The sequence below is a fragment of the Vicugna pacos genome, chromosome 12, assembly GCF_048564905.1.
Source record: "Vicugna pacos chromosome 12, VicPac4, whole genome shotgun sequence".
In the NCBI taxonomy this organism is placed as follows: Eukaryota; Metazoa; Chordata; class Mammalia; order Artiodactyla; family Camelidae; genus Vicugna; species Vicugna pacos.
The window spans coordinates 30,174,804-30,193,138 of NC_132998.1; the positions used below are offsets into that span (position 1 = coordinate 30,174,804).

The 18,335-nt window shown below is 33.4% G+C and overlaps 1 protein-coding gene across 2 annotated transcripts in view; it reads right to left on the reverse strand.

The window, feature by feature from the left end:
* Positions 1-18,335, reverse strand: part of PARPBP (PARP1 binding protein) — a 54,209-nt gene that overhangs the window by 16,983 nt on the left and 18,891 nt on the right. For both annotated transcript variants that reach the window (XM_072973110.1, XM_072973108.1), the window contains 3 exons: positions 13,754-13,924; positions 12,287-12,441; positions 2,337-2,520 (listed from right to left, as the gene is read on the reverse strand). In XM_072973110.1, the coding sequence (XP_072829211.1) occupies positions 2,337-2,520; positions 12,287-12,441; positions 13,754-13,924 (510 nt within the window). The remainder of the gene's footprint in view (positions 1-2,336; positions 2,521-12,286; positions 12,442-13,753; positions 13,925-18,335) is intronic.

Consider the following 18,335-nt stretch of genomic DNA (forward strand, 5'->3'; position numbering starts at 1 on the left):
CTCCCTCAAGTCATCCTAAAATCAATCTCATGAACTTTCAGAAGCACAAAAGAATACAGAAAATAGCACCATCAAAAGCAGACATTAGGTTCTGGTCAAAATAACATTAGGCTTTAAGTCAGAAAATTTAGCTACAGTCTATGTGACTTCAGCACCATGAATTTACCTCTCTGAGTATTTTTTCTCTCTTATACCAGAAGCAGGGTTCTGATGATCTGAATACCAACTCCACAGAGGGCTGTAAAGATCTACTCAAATGCTAAGACAAAAAACTAGTAGGTGGGGGTGGGAAGGGACAGATTGGGATTTCAAAATGTAGAATAGATCAACAAAATTATACTGTATAGCACAGGGAAATGTATACAAGATTCTGTGGTATCTCACAGCGAAAAAAAAAATGTGACAATGAATATATGTATGTTCATGTATAACTGAAAAATTGTGCTCTATGCTGGAATTTGATACAACATTGTAAAATGACTATAACTCAATAAAAAATGTAAAAAAAACAAAAAACAAAAAAACTAGTTGGCATTCATTCATTAATTATTCACAAGTACATACTAAGTCAGGCACTGTGTTTGAAGCTAAGGGTACAAAGGTAAAAGCCAATGCCTCAAGGAACCCATCATCTCTTTGATAAAATACTTAAGTAACCAGTAATTGCACTATAGAGTGTTGAGTGCTATTTCTAAGAGAATGTATACATTATGCAGTGGGAGCACACCAAAGGTCATCATCAAATTACCCTGGGATCAATGATAGCTTCACAGAGGAGAAACACAGGAATAAGAGAGAGCATGGTGTCATTATATTATATGATAATATAAAATTACATATAGATACACATAAGCACAAACTCTGAAGGCATTTCTGGCTAGGTTTGATACCGACTTACCAGTTGTGTGTGCTGTGTAACTCTGGGAAAGTTGCTTAACCTCACTGTGCTACAGTTAAATCACTGGTAAAAAAGGGGTAATGATATCACTTAACCCATAGGGTTGTTGGACATTGTGCTTAAATATCAGAGTTGCCCTTTCTGGGATATCTGTTATAGTTGTACCACTTTCCTCAGCTTTCATCAACATGGTCTTGGTCTCCTTTCTCTACTTCACTGACTCAGGCTACACTGGAATTTTAACAAATTGCATATCACAATCTGGTGCTTAACATATATTTTTCATTAGTACCAAAGAAGTCTATACTGTTTAATACTAACTTCATTGAGAATTATTGCATCATATTTTTCAAACATTTCTGATTTGGTTGAAAATGTAAAATTAAGAACCCGGTGTCTGCATCTTTATTTCCTGTGATAGGAAATGGGAGAGATTGGTGATCTTAATTGTCTTTGTTGTGATGGTTCCTTATTTATACTTATAGTAAAACTTGGTTGTCATCTGAGCTAAAGTAGTCATAGGAAGTGTTAACATACATGAAATACTTGGGGCAACAACCCAGAATCTTCCCATGTCCTGCCTTCAAATTAAAATAAAAACATGCATTGTTATAGAAAATAGCTTAAAATGGTTCCCAAGGGCTGTGGATAAATAAATGAATAATAAAAATTAAACAAGTCTTCCCTCATACACTATCACAATTACACCTAATGAAAAGGGGATTTTTGTTACCCAAATAATTAAATTGTGATAAATGGACTATTAAAACACATACTCCAAAATTCTGTTCTAGAACTAAAAACATGGTAGTCAATTTTATCTAGAATACTATATTTATAACATAGTATAATGTTTGACTATCTATGTAAAAAAAAAGGTAAATTTTCTCAAATATATAGTTGGAAGATTTCTAAGTAGAGGAGAAATTGCTAACGTTTGCAGTAGACTAGCAATAGAGGTAGAAAATAAGAGCTCATGTAAATAGAAAAATCCTATTAAAGAAAAATAAACTGCTGAATAGAAACCATTTCTGTTGCTGTTCTATGAAGTGCCTAGTAATTGGGTCATAACTAGGTTCTCATCTCATATCTGAGTAAATGGGAAAATAATTGTTTTATAAGAATAATTATTGAAAAACATGACAAAATTCCCTAATATCCATCAAGAATTATAAATTTCTAGTGCTACAAGGGATAATGAAGATTATCGAATGCCCTACTTTAACAAACACAGACAATTTGGCCCCAAAATGTTATGATTTACCCAAGGTGAACATAATCCTATATAATCCTATTAAAAACTTTAATTTTCAACAACATCTTATAAAAAAGGAAATACACTCTTCTGACTTAAGTAGCAATAGTAAACTATTTCTACAGCAAATAGAAGAGACAATGTTTTGTATAGAAGGATAATGAAAAATAAAAAACTCATTACCCGTGCAGGACTGCTGTCAGTGGTACTAACAGCTACATCTCCTTGTTGAGAATTGGTAATATGTTTAATCCTCAAATCCAAATCTTGAGCAACTTCCTCTACTGCCTTATAAAAAGGATCCCTGCTGTTCTGACCTTTAATCAGCTGCATCTTTATCACTGAGAGTATTCGACCCCCTGCAATGCTGAAAATAGAAATAAGATCACTTTTATAATAGTATTAGAAATGACAATGTTTATAAGCTTGAAAATATAATTCTCAGAGTTAATCAACACTTTTCAAAGAATATGGCTTTGATCTTCTAAATCAAATAGTAATACACCTAAGAAAAGGATGAGAACCATTTGAAACAAAATTAAAAAGTTTTTCTAAAAGCAAGTTATTAATCATAATACAATAAAGGTGTTAAAAAATAAATAAATAAAAGCCAGTTATTTCAATAAGGTAAGTTACGTCTTCCTTAATTTGAAAGCTAAAGGCAAATAATTCAGTTATACATGATATATGATAAAAGATTCAGATGCAGTTATATACATGCAATATACTTAAAATATACACCTTTAGGTACAAAATAACACAAACAACTACCTTTCACTGGATACCTAAAACCCTACATAACTTAATCTTAAAACCAATTCAATAAGTACTATCACCCTTAAATTATATATAAGAAAATTGAGTCTCAAAAAGTTTAAATAGCTTGTTCAAGAACATACAGTGGGCTAGGAAGGAGGTGATGAGGAAGGAGACTGACCTGAAATACATGATATTGCATTCTAATATGAGAAGGGTTATTATATGAAAAGGAAACTCAACTATTTAATACTGACCTAAAGCAAACCAGAGACTGGACAAACTATGGCCAACAGACAAGTATTTTAATAAAAACTTGAAATCAATTCTTTCTTTGTACTAAGTCTGAACCTGAATGAATTTGGGTTGCAGTTCCTGCTCTAGAAGGCTGACCTAAAACCAATGTAAGAAATAAATAGAAAGGAGGATTTTGATCCAAGGAAGATATTAGAGCTGTCTAACAATAAAAGAGGGCTCCTTTTCGAAATCAGGAGATCGCCATCCCTAGAGGTATCCCTGGAAAGGCTGCATAGTACCTAAGGAAGTGGTGTGGTCAGGCTGTGGAGTCAGACTGCCTGCGCACACATCACAGCTCCCCCACTTTCTATCTTGATTATGCTATTTAACCTCTCTGTGACTTTTATAGTAGCATAAAGGAAATTATGAAGTTTTCATCCTCACTGCCTTATTGCCAGGCTTCATGTTTTAGAGAAGAAGCCAGGTTCCCTAATAACACTGGAAATATGACTGTTCACATTTACATAACTTGTCCAAATAGTGAAGGAAAGTTAGACGAAAACTGCAGAGAGACAATGTGTGATTGTGCAATTGACCAGTATCTTCCAAATTTGCCTGATCATCAGAGTCATATTCAGCATTTGCTTAAAATATCAACTCCAGATCCCGTTCCACTGAATCACAATCTCCAGAGAAGGGTACTGAATGGTTATATTCGTTTTAAATGTTCCACAGGTGATTCTTATGACTAGATGAGCTTGAGAAACATTTCATGAAAAAATTAGTTCCTAGAGAAAGGAACCATATTTCACTAGTCTTCATAGTAACAGTTTATACTTGACACACAGAAGAAATAATTGATATGTTTGTTGAATAAAGGACCACCATCACATGCGACAATCAGAAGTTTTTACTTATTAGACAAAAGATTTATACTTTACTATTATTCATATTATTATTGCTTGCAATATAAAAAAGCACTTACAGACTTTCAACTGACACTATGGCAGACTAAGTTACTCTGGGGAAACATTCCACTGAGCTTGGCAGGAATGGGGGAAATCTCTAAGTACCACCCGATCTCTCCCCTAAAAAGTGACAAACAAAAGTTGGAGCGGAAAGTTGGAAGCTCTGAGTGGTAAGCAAGGAGGATGAATGGGATTTTCCTGAGGACAAAAATCTCTAATAGCACTGTGATCAGGATACAAAGCCCTGAGTGGGAAAGAGATTCACAATGACTCTGAACCTTCCAAAGGGGAAGAAGCTAGTATGGCTTTTATTGGATTTGTCCCATGCATTTTATATTTCTGAAGCTTTTTGAAAAACATTTTCTATTTGGTTACAGTGTAGACAAAATTGCTTTTTTTCCCCAATTGATCTGTGACCAGCAACACTGTTAAACCCTACCATCAATTTTAATAATTCGCCTTTAGATTCTTGGAGTTTTCTACACATATAATCATATTATTATCAAACAGAGTTTTATTTCTTCCTTCCTAATTGTTACATCTCCTATTTATTTTTCTTGCCTTACTACACTGAACTGGACATCCAATATTACGCTGAAAAGAAATAAGAGCAGAAACTCTTGTCTAGTTCTAAAATCTTAAATGATTAAAACATTTTACCACTAAGTAGGTTTTCATAGAAACCCTTTATCAGGTTAAAGCCCTTATTCTCAGTTCATTTTACACTGAAAGGATAGTAGCACTGTAGGGTGACTATGTTGTCCCAACAGACACCTCACCTTGGGCAGTCTCTGGCCTTTGTCCCCTGCCCCTTCAGACTTTAGTGGCTATAAGAATAGACCCTTCAAATCACCAAATTTAGCAAGTACTCTCAAAACAAAAGCTTCCCTTCTTGACTTCTCTCTCTGGCTTTCTTCCTTCCCCTACTTTTTGGCCTGTATTTTCATTATATTCACCTCCTCATTAATGCATTTAAGAAGTATTTTAAAAATATGTTATCCACCAATATTAATTATTTTCAATGGAAGGGTCAATTAAGGGATCTATTCTGCCATACATCTGTGACCAGAAATCTGAACAGACCCTAAGAATTATTTTATGTAAATAGGCACTCCCTTTTCCAACTGGTTTTTTTTTCTTAATTTTCAATTAAAAGTACAGAAAGTAATTGGATGAAATGTAGCCAAAAGGAAAACATAGTTAACACTATGTGCTTTTTCTGGGAAGTAATCTCTAATGGAAGAGTTTTGGAAAAGAGTCAAAAGGATAATCAAATATGAAAAAGCGTCATAATGTCAGTTACAAGAACCAAAAAAAGAAAAAAAAAAAGAAAAAAAGAAAAAGAAAGCTTTCAATAACATTAGGTAAAAGTCATCTTTGCACTCTCTTCTCATTCCTTCTACAAAAACAAATATCCTAAATTTTAAAGATATAATCCCCTGAATGAATTCTATTTAGGAAAAATTTATAAGATTTATCTTTCAGATGCTTGCCAAGCTTAGCATTTTGACCTTTAACAAAATATGGCAAATACCAGTGCTATATGACTAGTCTATCGCTATACATTCACTATAAGAGCCAACCATCAGCTCTTCAAATATCTGCTCGGCAACAAAGTGGCATAATTCAAATTCTTGCCTCTAGAGCCTAGAAACTCCTGAATTTTTAACCTGAATGATGCCAAGACATTTGTGCTAGGCACTAGAAATACAAAATGAATAAAGTGTTTCTTTTCAAGAGGTCACAATTGATCACTTGTGATATACAAATGACACTGAACGAAATACTAATGACACAGAGGGAATTTAAGTGGGGAGGTAGGGAAGAAGAGGGTATTCAGGAAAGCATCCCAGAAGATACATTATGACTACTCTGGATAAACATTAATAGAAGAATTTATGTGAGAAAGAGGTAAACTGACGCTCCTAACTACTAAATGCATCACATTAAAGCCCTAGGGCAGAAAAAGAAAAATGAAGCTAGTGAGGAGAAACACAATTAAATCCCCAAGCCTGTATCAAAACATAATGACTGAAAGAATAATAAGCAATAATGTAAATAATTGGTAATATTTTAATGTAATCATTGACTATCTTTACTATATAGAACAATTTGGCTTTTCCCTACCATCTTTAAGAATTTGATAACTATTTGCTAAAATAAATTACATCTTTAAAAATTAAATGTAACTAAAGGTGCTACAAGAAATACATTGAAAACACTTCTGAAATTTTTTATGAGAAAAATGTAGCATTAGAATTCTGGACTGGATAATTTCAACCAGATTTAACATTCTATAAATGTGTAATATTTAGCTCAATAAATATAAGTCAGATGTGCACTAAAAAGTTGTGTAGTAAACTGGAAATACAGGGTTTTAAACGTCTGAACAAGGAGCTAATTTATGTATTCTGAAACCTCTAATTTAAGATGTTTTTCAGGTGAAAGTATAGTATTTTATAGTGGCACCTACTGGTAAAGTGTAGAAATGCAGCCAAATAATAGCTAAGATGGCATGATGAAAAGCTGGCAGTGGGGAGGTATGATTTTAATTCCTTCTCTGTCTGTCTATCCCCTATCCTTCCCTGGACTCAAAGATTAGTGATTCCCTACCACCCTTTTATAAGACAAGCAGTACAAGCTTACACTTAGCTCCAGAAGTTACATACATTTTTATTTCTGAGTTTTAATGTTGAGAGAGACAGAGGCCACACTGAGATACAAGCAGGAGGTAGAGAGTACAGAATTTGTACGTCATACTGAGGTTTCTGGAGTTTTATCCTGTACCTAATATGGAATCATTGAAGAGTTTTCATTATTGGAAGTAACATCTGCTGTTTTAGAAAGACCACTGGCAGCAGTGAGGACAACAAGATGGGGCAATTCAAGATTGGAGGCAAAATGAATAACTCAGAGATAAGTAAAAAGCTCTATGCAAGAAAGGATCAAAGTCTGAAAACAGATTTTTCTATAAAGAATTGAAAAAGGTAGTAGCTGTAGGAATAGAGATGAGAAGAATATAAAAAATGTTGAGTAAGAAGAACCGATGGATCTTGGTGACTGAAGGGACAGAGAAAGGGGGGAAAAGGAGTTTAAGATATGTTCCACATTTCTGCTTGGGTGGTTGGAGGGAGAATGGCTTCATCAAGCTGGGTGCTTTAGGAGGATAAGCAGGGAAAGATGAAGATTTAGTTTGGGAGATGCTAAGTTTGAGTTTCCTTTGAGGTAACAACTTATAGGTAGTTAAAGATATATTTTTAAAATTCAGGAAAGGGTTTGAATTTCGCCGAAATAAGGATTTAGAATTTGCATATATGCTGTCAGAGAGGTAGATGGAAAATAAGAAAATGAGGGAGATTTCAGGGTACTCAGAGTAGGGAATAATAAGTTATGGGGAAAAGACTTCTAAGAGAGAAAATGATCAAATCTGAGGACTCAAAAGAGACCAGAGACTACTGCCAACTAGAAGATCATAAATTGATCTTTGGCAGTATAGCTTCAGTGGAGTGGAAAATTGAATGAATGTAAGTCGTTAAATACAGACAAAGAAGTAAATACTGAGTGCCTACTCTGGGCCAGAAGCTGTGCTAGGGCTAGGCAATATTAGTGAAGAATACCAAGAAAGCCCTCACAGAGTTAACAGCCTCATGAGAAATTGATATTAAATAATTACAAATTGGGAAGTAGAATAAAAGACAGCATTTTTTCAAGAATTTCAACTATAAAAGGAAGAAGGAACTGACAAAAACAGAGAAGATGATTTGCTGTTTTTTCTTATAATCTTTATAGACTGAGGCTAAAGGACTAGTAGAAATTGAAATTATATAACAAAACAAATAACCAATGAAACGTTGTCCCAATAGGTTACCCACATTATATCACTATTGGAAATATCCTCCCTTCTCCTTCATTTCACCTCCATTCTCCATGTCTGGGTAATTCCTTCAAGTTCATCCTTCAAGATTAAGCTCAACTCTGACAACCATCCAGGTGAACACTCCTGACACTCTTATCCTTGGCTCTCATAAACTAGGTCAATTGTCCTTTCCTCTGTACATCCTTCTGTTATTGCATAAGTAGGATATATCTTTTTAGTTTTTAATAACTTTCCTTTTTAAAATCATGAAATGAATATATACTTAATATATGTAAAACTGCTCATAAAGACTGCTCAGATGGACTATTTAGACACCCGCTTGCACAGCCCACTATTTAAACTCCCACTTCTTCAGTATCTTCCCTAGAAAATAGAGTAATTACTCATTACGATCAAATAGGATATTCAAAGCAACTGGCTGCTAAGTTGAAGAACTGAAGTCTATTTTCTCACCCTGGATGCCTCTAAAATGTATGTCTGTCCTGTAATACAGAAGTGTACGTACAAATACACTTCTACCTGGCTGACAACTTAGATTAACCAGAAATTCCTCCAAAAAGAAGTATCATTACAACAAATTACATTGGACTGAATACATGCATTTATATCTGCTCCCTCGTAAAGCCCCACTAAAATGATAAAAAGGCAAGGGTTTAAAATCATAAAGAAAAAGAGAATGGGAGGGGCGACAATAGCTAATGAGAGCAGGGACATATCATGAAAGTACAGAAAGATAAAAAGCAGATGGGCAAGTGATAAACTGACTACCCAGAACAGAGAAAGCTATAACCTAAGCAAATGCTAAAAGAAACACCAATAAGAAGCAACCTCAGAAACTCTCAGAAATTGAAGGCAATCCTGTAGGCTAGAAGGTGAAGGTGGGGTTGCAAATAAGAAAGGTGGTTGACAGTCTATATAAAAAACACAGAGACCTCTACATCTCCTCTCTTATTCTTAGCAGTCAGGCTAGTGCACTTCTCTCACCTCAGCATGGAAAGCAGGATTACTCTGAAGAAACTAAGCCAGAGAGGCCCCAGACCTAGAGGCACCAGGGACTAAAAACAGAGGGACTGAGTAAAAGCCTACATGTTGAATGGCGAGACTCAGCATCAACTTACCGTCCTCAAATCCCAGAATACTGCTAGCCAGACTTACAGTTTTCAGAAAGAGACTAAAGGATGCCTCTGTGGAAATTGTTGGGCAAGTCCCAAAGAAAAGACCTGTAGTTACTCACATTTGGAGAATCCCCAACAAAAGCACCAACTGGCTACCGCAGTATAATGAAGTCCATTGTACAGAGCTGCGAATCAGCTTTATAGGGCCTCATTGTTAAATACTAAGGAATAGCCAGAATCACCATACATTTTAGGAACACCTCTAACATGACAAAGGGCAAAAACAAAAAGAAAAATACTCAAATTAGATGAAACAAAGACCATCCAATAAGCAGATAAAAATAATCTTAGAAAGTAAATAATCTTAGATAAATGAAACATGACATAAGATCATATACAATCAAATGTGAGAATAAAGATGTTTACCTACCATTTACTTTTTCTCAGAAAACTACTTGAGCAATATAAGGGGTTTAACCAACTAAAAATGGAATCATGACATCGAGGAAACAAGGCAGAGGCAAAGAAAATTCACAAGGTACAGAAGCTTCATGGTTGCCATTCTGAAACAGGCATAGTAGGCAAAAGTACAGATTGAATGTGGAAGATAGACAACTCTCCAGAAGGAATGCCTTCAAAGGCAAAAAACCAGAACTGACAGATGACCTAATAAAAACAAGAAATTGTATAGTTTTGTTGACAACTTTGATAAAGAATTGATGATAAATATATAGGAAGCAAAGCAAAAGAAAAAAGTAGATAATCAATAACTCTAGAAAAAAACAAAGTGTTGTACAAGAAAGAAAGTCTAATCACAGTATATAATATAACTAAACAACAAGGTCCTACTATATAGCACAGGGAACTATATTTAATATCTTATAATAAACTTTAATGGAAAAGAATCTGAAAAAGAATATATATATGTATACATACATATAACTGAATAACTCTGCAGTACACCAGAAACATAACATTGTAAATCAATGATACATCAGTTAAAAAAAAAAGATGCTCCATATCACTAATAATTAGAGAAATGCGAATCAAAACCACAATGAGACATCACCTCACATCTGTCAGAATGGCTATCGTCAAAAATACCACAAATAACAAATGTTGGAGAAGATAGGAAAAAAAGGGAATTCTTGTACACTGTTGGTGGAAATGTAAATTGGTGCAGTCACTATGGAAAACAGTATGGAGGTTCCTTTAAAAACTAAAAATAGAAATACCATTTGACTCAAAAATTCCACTCTTGGGTATCCATTTGGAAAAATAAAAACACTAATTTGAAAAGACAGGTATGCTCCATTGTTTATAGCAGCATTGTTTAAAACAGCCAAGACATGGGAACAATCTACCCAACAACAGATGATTGGATTAAGATGTGAGCTCTACATATATATAAAATAATGGAATATAATAATATAATGGAATATTACTCAGGCATAAAAATGTAATAATGCCATTTGCAGCAATGTGGATGGACATAGAGAATATTATGGTTAGTGAAGTAAGTTAGAAAGAGAAAGACAAATACTATGATATCACTTATATGTGGAATCGAAAAAATAATACAAATGAATGTATATACAAAACAGAAACAGATTCAGATACAGAAAACTTATGGTTACCAAAAACAGGGAAGGGACAAGTTAGGGGTATGGGGTTAACAGATACAAACTACTATATGTAAAATAGATAAGCAACAAGGATTTACTGTATAGCACAGGGAGTTATACCCAATATCTTATAATAAACTATAACGAAATATGTGCAAAAACACAGAACCACTATGCTGTACACCTGAAACTAACACAATATTGTACATCAACTATACTGCAATAAAAATGAAATTTAGCTGCATAAAAATTTAGCTACATAAAAATTTCTTTTAAGATATAGAAACAAATACAAAAAAATTAAAAGTTAACTCATTTGAGTTTTTACTATAAGTGTGTAGTACTATTTGACTTTAACAAAATATACCTAGACTGCTTTGCTAAAAATAAAATATTTTTAAAAATTAATTATCTGCTATCTCAGAAGATATGGCCAGGTAATATATTATTTGGAAGTTCATAAGAAGTCACTGATACTGACTATAAGTCATATTCAAACCCCCTTTCAAATTCACTTTGTTTTAATCTATATCTATATTTGAAGATAGATGGAAACAATTCAGAATAAAATCCTGAAAAAAATTCTTCCTGGAATCTCAAAGTGGAAAGAAGTTTTATAGAATAACATATAGTGACTAAGAGAATGGGTCCCAGGGTCAGAACTGAATTCAGATCTCAACTCTGTTACTTAAATATCAATGTGACTAAGGTAAGTTACTTAGTCCCAATGCTTCAGTTTCTTCCTCCCTAAACTGGGTTATCTATCTAGCACATATAATGTAAGGTTGTTGTAATGATCAAATATAATCCCCATATAGAGCTTAGTATAATGTCGGACATGTAGTAAGTGTTTGATAAATGCCAACTATTTTTATTAGTACTATCCTATGGCATACCAGCCAAATTGACAGTAATCTACCATGTTTGGCTAGCATAAACAACCCACTTTTGCGCCCCACAAACTAATCTAAAAATAACTCACCAACCAATATACTTATATTATAAATGAGAATCTATCACATTTTAAAAAAACCTCGTATTTTCAATATCATTTAAAAAGGAATTCCAGATGAATCAAAGATTTACACGTAAGAATATGAAAAAAAAAACTAGCAGAAAACAGAATATAGAATTCATCACATTTTTATCAATTTCCTTACTCATTCTTGATATGGGTTTCCTTTATTGCTAAATTGAAAGTTTAAAAAAATTATTCAGTCATTTCCTATCCTCAAAAACCTATTTCTTCCGGAAAAAAGATGAATGGTAATCCCTCTTCTCTAGCCAAATTTAATCTAAACATGCCATTTGACCTTGGCAAAAATTTTAGGATCACAGATAGGCAGAAATTTAGTTGGGGGAGGTCATGTTTTCATAATTTATTCACATAGATGTCTGTTTCTTCTCCCTAGTTAGGTCTCCCTAGTTAGGTTTCTTCTCCCTAGTTAGATGCTTGGTCATTTCAATAACTCTTATATGCAAATCTACCTCTATTTCTGTGAAGTTTTAAAGACAGATTAGTAACACACATTTGTAATTTATGAAAAGTCATTACCTTGGATTTGGTATTTCTCCAAGAATTTCATCTAATTTGTCAATGAAATTAATAAAATGAGACAATCCTTTTATATGTGTCCTTAAAGGATCAGATGGTGATGGTGCATATCCTTTCCCTCCAAGCTCTAATGTTCTAATAAATGATGTGGCCACCTGTGAATTAAAACAAATAATTTAGTCATGTTTAATGATTTAACAAGTTAAAACTACATATTTTATGAAGCTAGGTACATTTACATATTTCTAGGTACACAGGTAAAGTGAAGCACTTTTTAGACTCATACCATACTTTCATTCAGAAGTAAATAATCAAAAAAACAGGTGCCATGGAGAATTTATGCCAGCAAGGGTGATGGCAATGCAGGTGGAGACTGAGGAGCCAACTTACGGACAAATTAAGGGCATAAGAATATGTTCATAAGAGTATATCACTGTCTATAAAGAATTAGTTGGTAAATATATTCTTCAACATAGATTGACTATTGGCTATTGGAATTGTTACATTGAACAAAGGGATTTTTCAGTGTCAATCATGTTGATTTATTTAAGGTTGGGCAATTAATTCAACTTTTCCAAACCTTAGCTTCTTTATTTGTAAAATAAAGATTTAGACTAGATAATTACTAAGTCCCATGTAGCTTTTCCCATGTAGCTTTCTCTTTTTTTGGAGTGAGGTGTGGGGAGGGAGGTCATTAGGTTTCTTTCTTTTTTAATAGAGGTACTGGGGATTGAACCCAGGGCCTCCTACATGCTAAGCATGTGCTCTACCACTGAGCTATACACCCCTCTCCATGTAGCTTTCACATCTTAGAATTATTTGATCACGTGTAGTTCAAAACACCTTGTCTTTACAGTGATAAAAATACGCTTATACACAAGACTATCTCCATCAAAGATAAAATGTTCTAAAGCTGTATTTTTCAAAGTATATCCTAAGAAAGAAAAAAATCTATATAAAATTTCAATAATCTGGGGAAAGTTTCATGGTTAAATAACTTAGGAAACAAAAGATTAAATAACAAGGTTAACTTAAGCAGATTTCTTTATGGCAGGACTTCTCAGAGTTTTTGACATATAAACATGTATTACGTATATCCAATAAGGGTATATACAATTTCTAACTTTTTGCCCTTGGAAACATTTACTCAAAGAGGAACTTTTGGAAACGTTTATTCAAAGAGGAACTTTTGCCTCTGGAAATATTTATTCAAGGAGAATTTAACAGGGCTAGCACTCTACAGAACATATGTTGGAAAACACCACTTTAGAGACGTTCTCCCTTATCAACTTTGAAGGATATGGTAAAAAATAAAAGTACTACGGGTTCTCAAATATAGAGGTAGAACACATATTTGCAATTTAGGGTTTGTTGTTTTATCACAGTTACAAGAATTCTATATTAGGGTACATGGCTCTACTGTTCAAAGAGTTTTTAAAAAGTCTTAAAAATGTAACATGTCCATACCAAAAAGATAGACATCTGTTTCTCTCGAGCAGCATGTTTCAAAGCAGTGAAGGCTTCTCTTCCAAGTCCTCTATCAGGAATATTGAGAATATGAGCCAGAGCCAAGTCATTCTTTGAATTCACCAGCAGGTTTAAATACGAGTAGATAATTTTCTTTGCTAGTAACCGCACCTGTATAATAAAATATTATTTTCTTTATTGAAGATGTTCTAAATACAAAGATCATCTCTTTTTTATATGCAGTAAAAATATTTATGACTATTCAATATCTTACTCAGCTCTTTGGGAGCATAGAATTGCCACATAAAACAAAAGTTGGAGTTAAACAATTAACATATCCTTGCTCATGAAACCAAGTTGCCACCTATGATACTCTATGAACAAATAACAACCTATCATAATAGTTGGAAGATGTCTCTTAGAAAATAATGTAAAAGATACAGTCCAAATTATTAAGGAAGTCTTGAGTTTTCATACATCTTAAGAGAACTTTCAAAGACAACATGCTTTTGGATTACTTTAATTTCATGTGGAAAAAAAATTCTTGAAATATGGGAGGCAGTCAGGGTCAATTTAAAAAACCTCAATGGACAGGAAAATGTTACCTTAAATACAGACTCAAAATACAATTTAAGTAAAATTTATTAAAAGAAAGAGTTTAAATATTAACTATGAAACTTTTTTTCTTATATATTAAAGAGAGTAAATGTGACCTTTGCAGGGAGGCTCTCTGATTTTCCAAAATAAAGTAGTGTCAACTGAAAAAAATGCACAATGTGAGAGTTGTGAGTTAAGTGTTATTTGGGGCAAAATAAAAACTATAGCTGGGAAGAAAGCCTCTCAGATAGCTCTGAGGCACTGCTTCGAAGAGGTAGGGTGGGAGGTCAGTATTACATGTGATTTTAGTAAAGCAGGATATGTGCACTCCGGCACACATTTTGGCAGAAGGTTGCTGCTAGTCACGAGGAGTAGATGTCTCCGTTAATGTTTTTAGTGCTTTCCGAGATATGAGAAGATACAAGAAACTGCGCTCATAAAATCTCTTGAAAATATCTAACTCTGTGAAGGCCTGTTCTGCCAGTTTTTCCCAGAGAACAGAGTGCCTCATTTCTGATCTCCACCCTGAACTCCATGGAGGGTGTGTTGAAGGTCAGTGACTGCAGTGGCTCGTGATTTCATTCATATAGAACCAAATGGCAAGTATCAACTTTTTCTTGGCAGGAGCAATTCACATATTCCCTTTCTTATCACCCTGTTATAACTGCATATCTGCCAGTTATAATTCTCTGCACAAGTCTTAATACTTTCTGATACTTTGTTTATTTTCTTAATCTTTCTACTATTTTATGTGTTCTGTGAGAGCAAATGATGTATCCTTAGAGCCTAAAAGAATGACTGGCATTATAGCAGGTAATCAATACATTTTTATTAACAGGTTCTCAATCAGTTTTCATTCAATGACAAACAAAAGAAAAATTAATATATGCCCTTTTAGATATTTCAAAATTGAAACTACTGATAAAAACTTATCTGGGACCAAATAAGTACTTATATATTTTTATCATATTGCCTTAAAAACAGAAGTACTAGGGTACAACTAAATTAAAATTATCTTTAAGATTTGTCCTAAATCTTATAAAATAAGGTATAACACAGTTTTCTGCTCATATTTCAAGTGTCTTTTTATCTTTACTTTCACAGTAAATCACAATACTTAATGAATCTATAATACAAAGATTTCCATTTTAACTTCACAGTGCAACAGTCTGTCTAAAAACATAGGAATTTCTTCTTTATCCCTTTGAAATTCGGGAAGGGTAACACAATTTGCCAAAAATCAAAGCAGAGAAAAGTGACATTCACAATGGAATCAGAAACTTCTTTACTCTTTCTATATTTAATCTCATGCAATCTCTGTTTTCACTGTATTTCTGCTGTTCAAAAATAATGAGAATTTATCAATATGTGTATGTCTAATCCTTATTAAGTACAAAATCTGGACTTAAACTCCCATATCTACAACTTGCTCTTTAAGGCTAGCAAATTCTGTTCTTCTGATCTGCGATGCTAGGCAAACATCAGGGAAAAACATCTTGGAGTCCTCACAGTTAGAGTGTTTCTTTTAACTCATGGCTACAATTGGAAATCTATCCCTATCATTATGGTCAGATAATATGGCAGTTATGGTTTCCCTGCTCTTGTATTTGCAAGTGGGTTTTAAAGAGGCTCTCTGGAAAAGCATTCCACATAAATATAGTTATGATGTCCAGAAGCAAGGGCCTAAATTGAAAAATCCACAAAATTGAAGCTTTTACCAAGATACCAAAAATAAAGATAGTGTTCTGTTTATTTGTTTAATAAACTGATTCTATCCATACCACAAACTATTTGCAATGTTTGTTCAGACATAAAACAATTTTATTTACGCTTTCTGATAATTTCAAGTTAATTATTACTGAAATGCAGATATACCATCTCAATTTGAAGAAAGTCAGTTTTTCTATATTGAGAAGATTAACGATTTATACAGGTATTTTTTTGCTTTCTTGGTCAACACATAAATTCTTAGCTATAATGAATCAAAAAAAGTTGGATTAGAACTAATATATCTGTAGAATTTTTTATTTAACTGATTATTTTCTTTCAGGGCCTTTATTCTATTTTCCCTTCATTACCTTAGAATTTCTAAAGCAGTACTTTAGTACCTTAGGGAAAATTAAATGAAGTAAAATTTTAAAAATAAGGAAACAAAAATATCATTTCTCCAATTCATTCCATTCATCTACTTGAGGAACTGGTGTGGCATTAATAAGCACATTTGGTGATAAAAATATATCTTTGCAAGACTGCTGCCCCAAAAGTCACTCTGGAGTTTTAATAGAAATATACCGCCTTCCAAAAACGCTTTGTAAAAAGAAAAATTAGAAGTCTGAAAGTAATCGAAAAATGGTTGACAGGATGGCTGTTACTTTAATAGTCCTCATAAAATTTAACCCATCAGTTAAATGGTAGATAAAATTCTCTTAGAAAATATAATCCAAGAAGGCAAAAGATAAATAGTAGAGGATTAATGCAAAGAAACTCATTGTTTTTCAAATGAGAAAACTATAAGCTTACAATGAAGACCCTTCAGTTTCTATATACTATAATCTTCTTTCATGGATATCCCTTTAAGATAGTATTTTATATCTATAAGACTCTAAAAGCTTAGGCCATTTTACGTGTACAAATTGGTTCATTCTTCTTAAATAAAAGGCACAATAACAATTGTTTCCTCCTTGTAGAGCCTAGAAGACAGATCGAAGAGAAGTGATTTATAAGTGATCTTGATGTATGAATGTACTCCTTTAAGCACCACTGAGAAAAAACAATTTGGTAAACATTTTGTCAAGGTAGGATGAAAAAACAAGGGGAGTGAATGCAAAAAAATTAATTTCTAGCAGGAGAAAATAGTTACAAATCACTACAAAAAAACTATGCCTGGGCAGGAAACAATTGAAGGTGGGCTTAGAATATTTTCTTGTATCAGAAAAGAGGGACGTGCTCAAAAGTCTAATAGGGCATATAAAAAAAACACAGAAGCCAGCTTGAAGGGGACCCCTATATTTTAGCATCAAAGATTAATGACTAATTGATTTTAAAACTTTGAATAAATAAAAATCCATAAGTACACAGTAACATATACACACATGAAAAAGAAAAATAGAATAAAATTATCTAATTTGCTTCCTATAGTACAAGTAACTATTACACCAACTACTAAACTGGTAATTAAAGAGAAAGAATTAACTAGTGACCCTACCATTTTTAGAGAACTGTACTTCATACCAGTTGATAAGATATAGCTCTTCTTTACTGAGAAGGAACATGTAAAGACATGACAGTTAAAAGACTCACCATTCTGCAAACTCTAAAGAAAAACTGACTCAGACAAGGATCATCAATGCATGCTTAAAACCATTTGGTGAAAGGTTGGAAAACAGGGTATTAACAGTGTCAGAGTATCACAGATCTCTTCTGACAGCAAAAGGAAAACTACATCTTTATACTGGACAGACCCAGCAATTGAGGAGAACTTGGGTTTGTGTCTTCTGATGTGACACAAAATTAAACAGTCAGCATCAGTTTGAAGTATTTGTTAGGAAATGTTAAACCTCAATCTAAACAAGCTTTTAGATGTAACTTTCATTTTATCGTAAATAAGAGGAACAAGTTAAATAATACCAGTAGGAACTCATCAGATGACAAGAAGGGAAAAAAAAAAAGACTTGTGGGGAATACTTCTAGATTAAAAGAATCTAAAGAGACACAAAACCCATTATGGGGACAAATAGAGAGTTCTGAATAGGGAAGATAGCGAATGATACTAGGGAATACTTAAGTATTCTTATATATAATATAATGACATTGCAGTTATGCCCTTACTCTGAGGAAATGATACGCTGAAGAATCTTAGGGATTAAACGTCATGATGTCAGCAACTTAACTTTCAAATAGGACAAAAATCACTTCTAGGCCTTGTGGCTGAGATCAAGTGGAGTACCAAATAGGACAGAGAAAATATTAGATTTTTCTAATATAT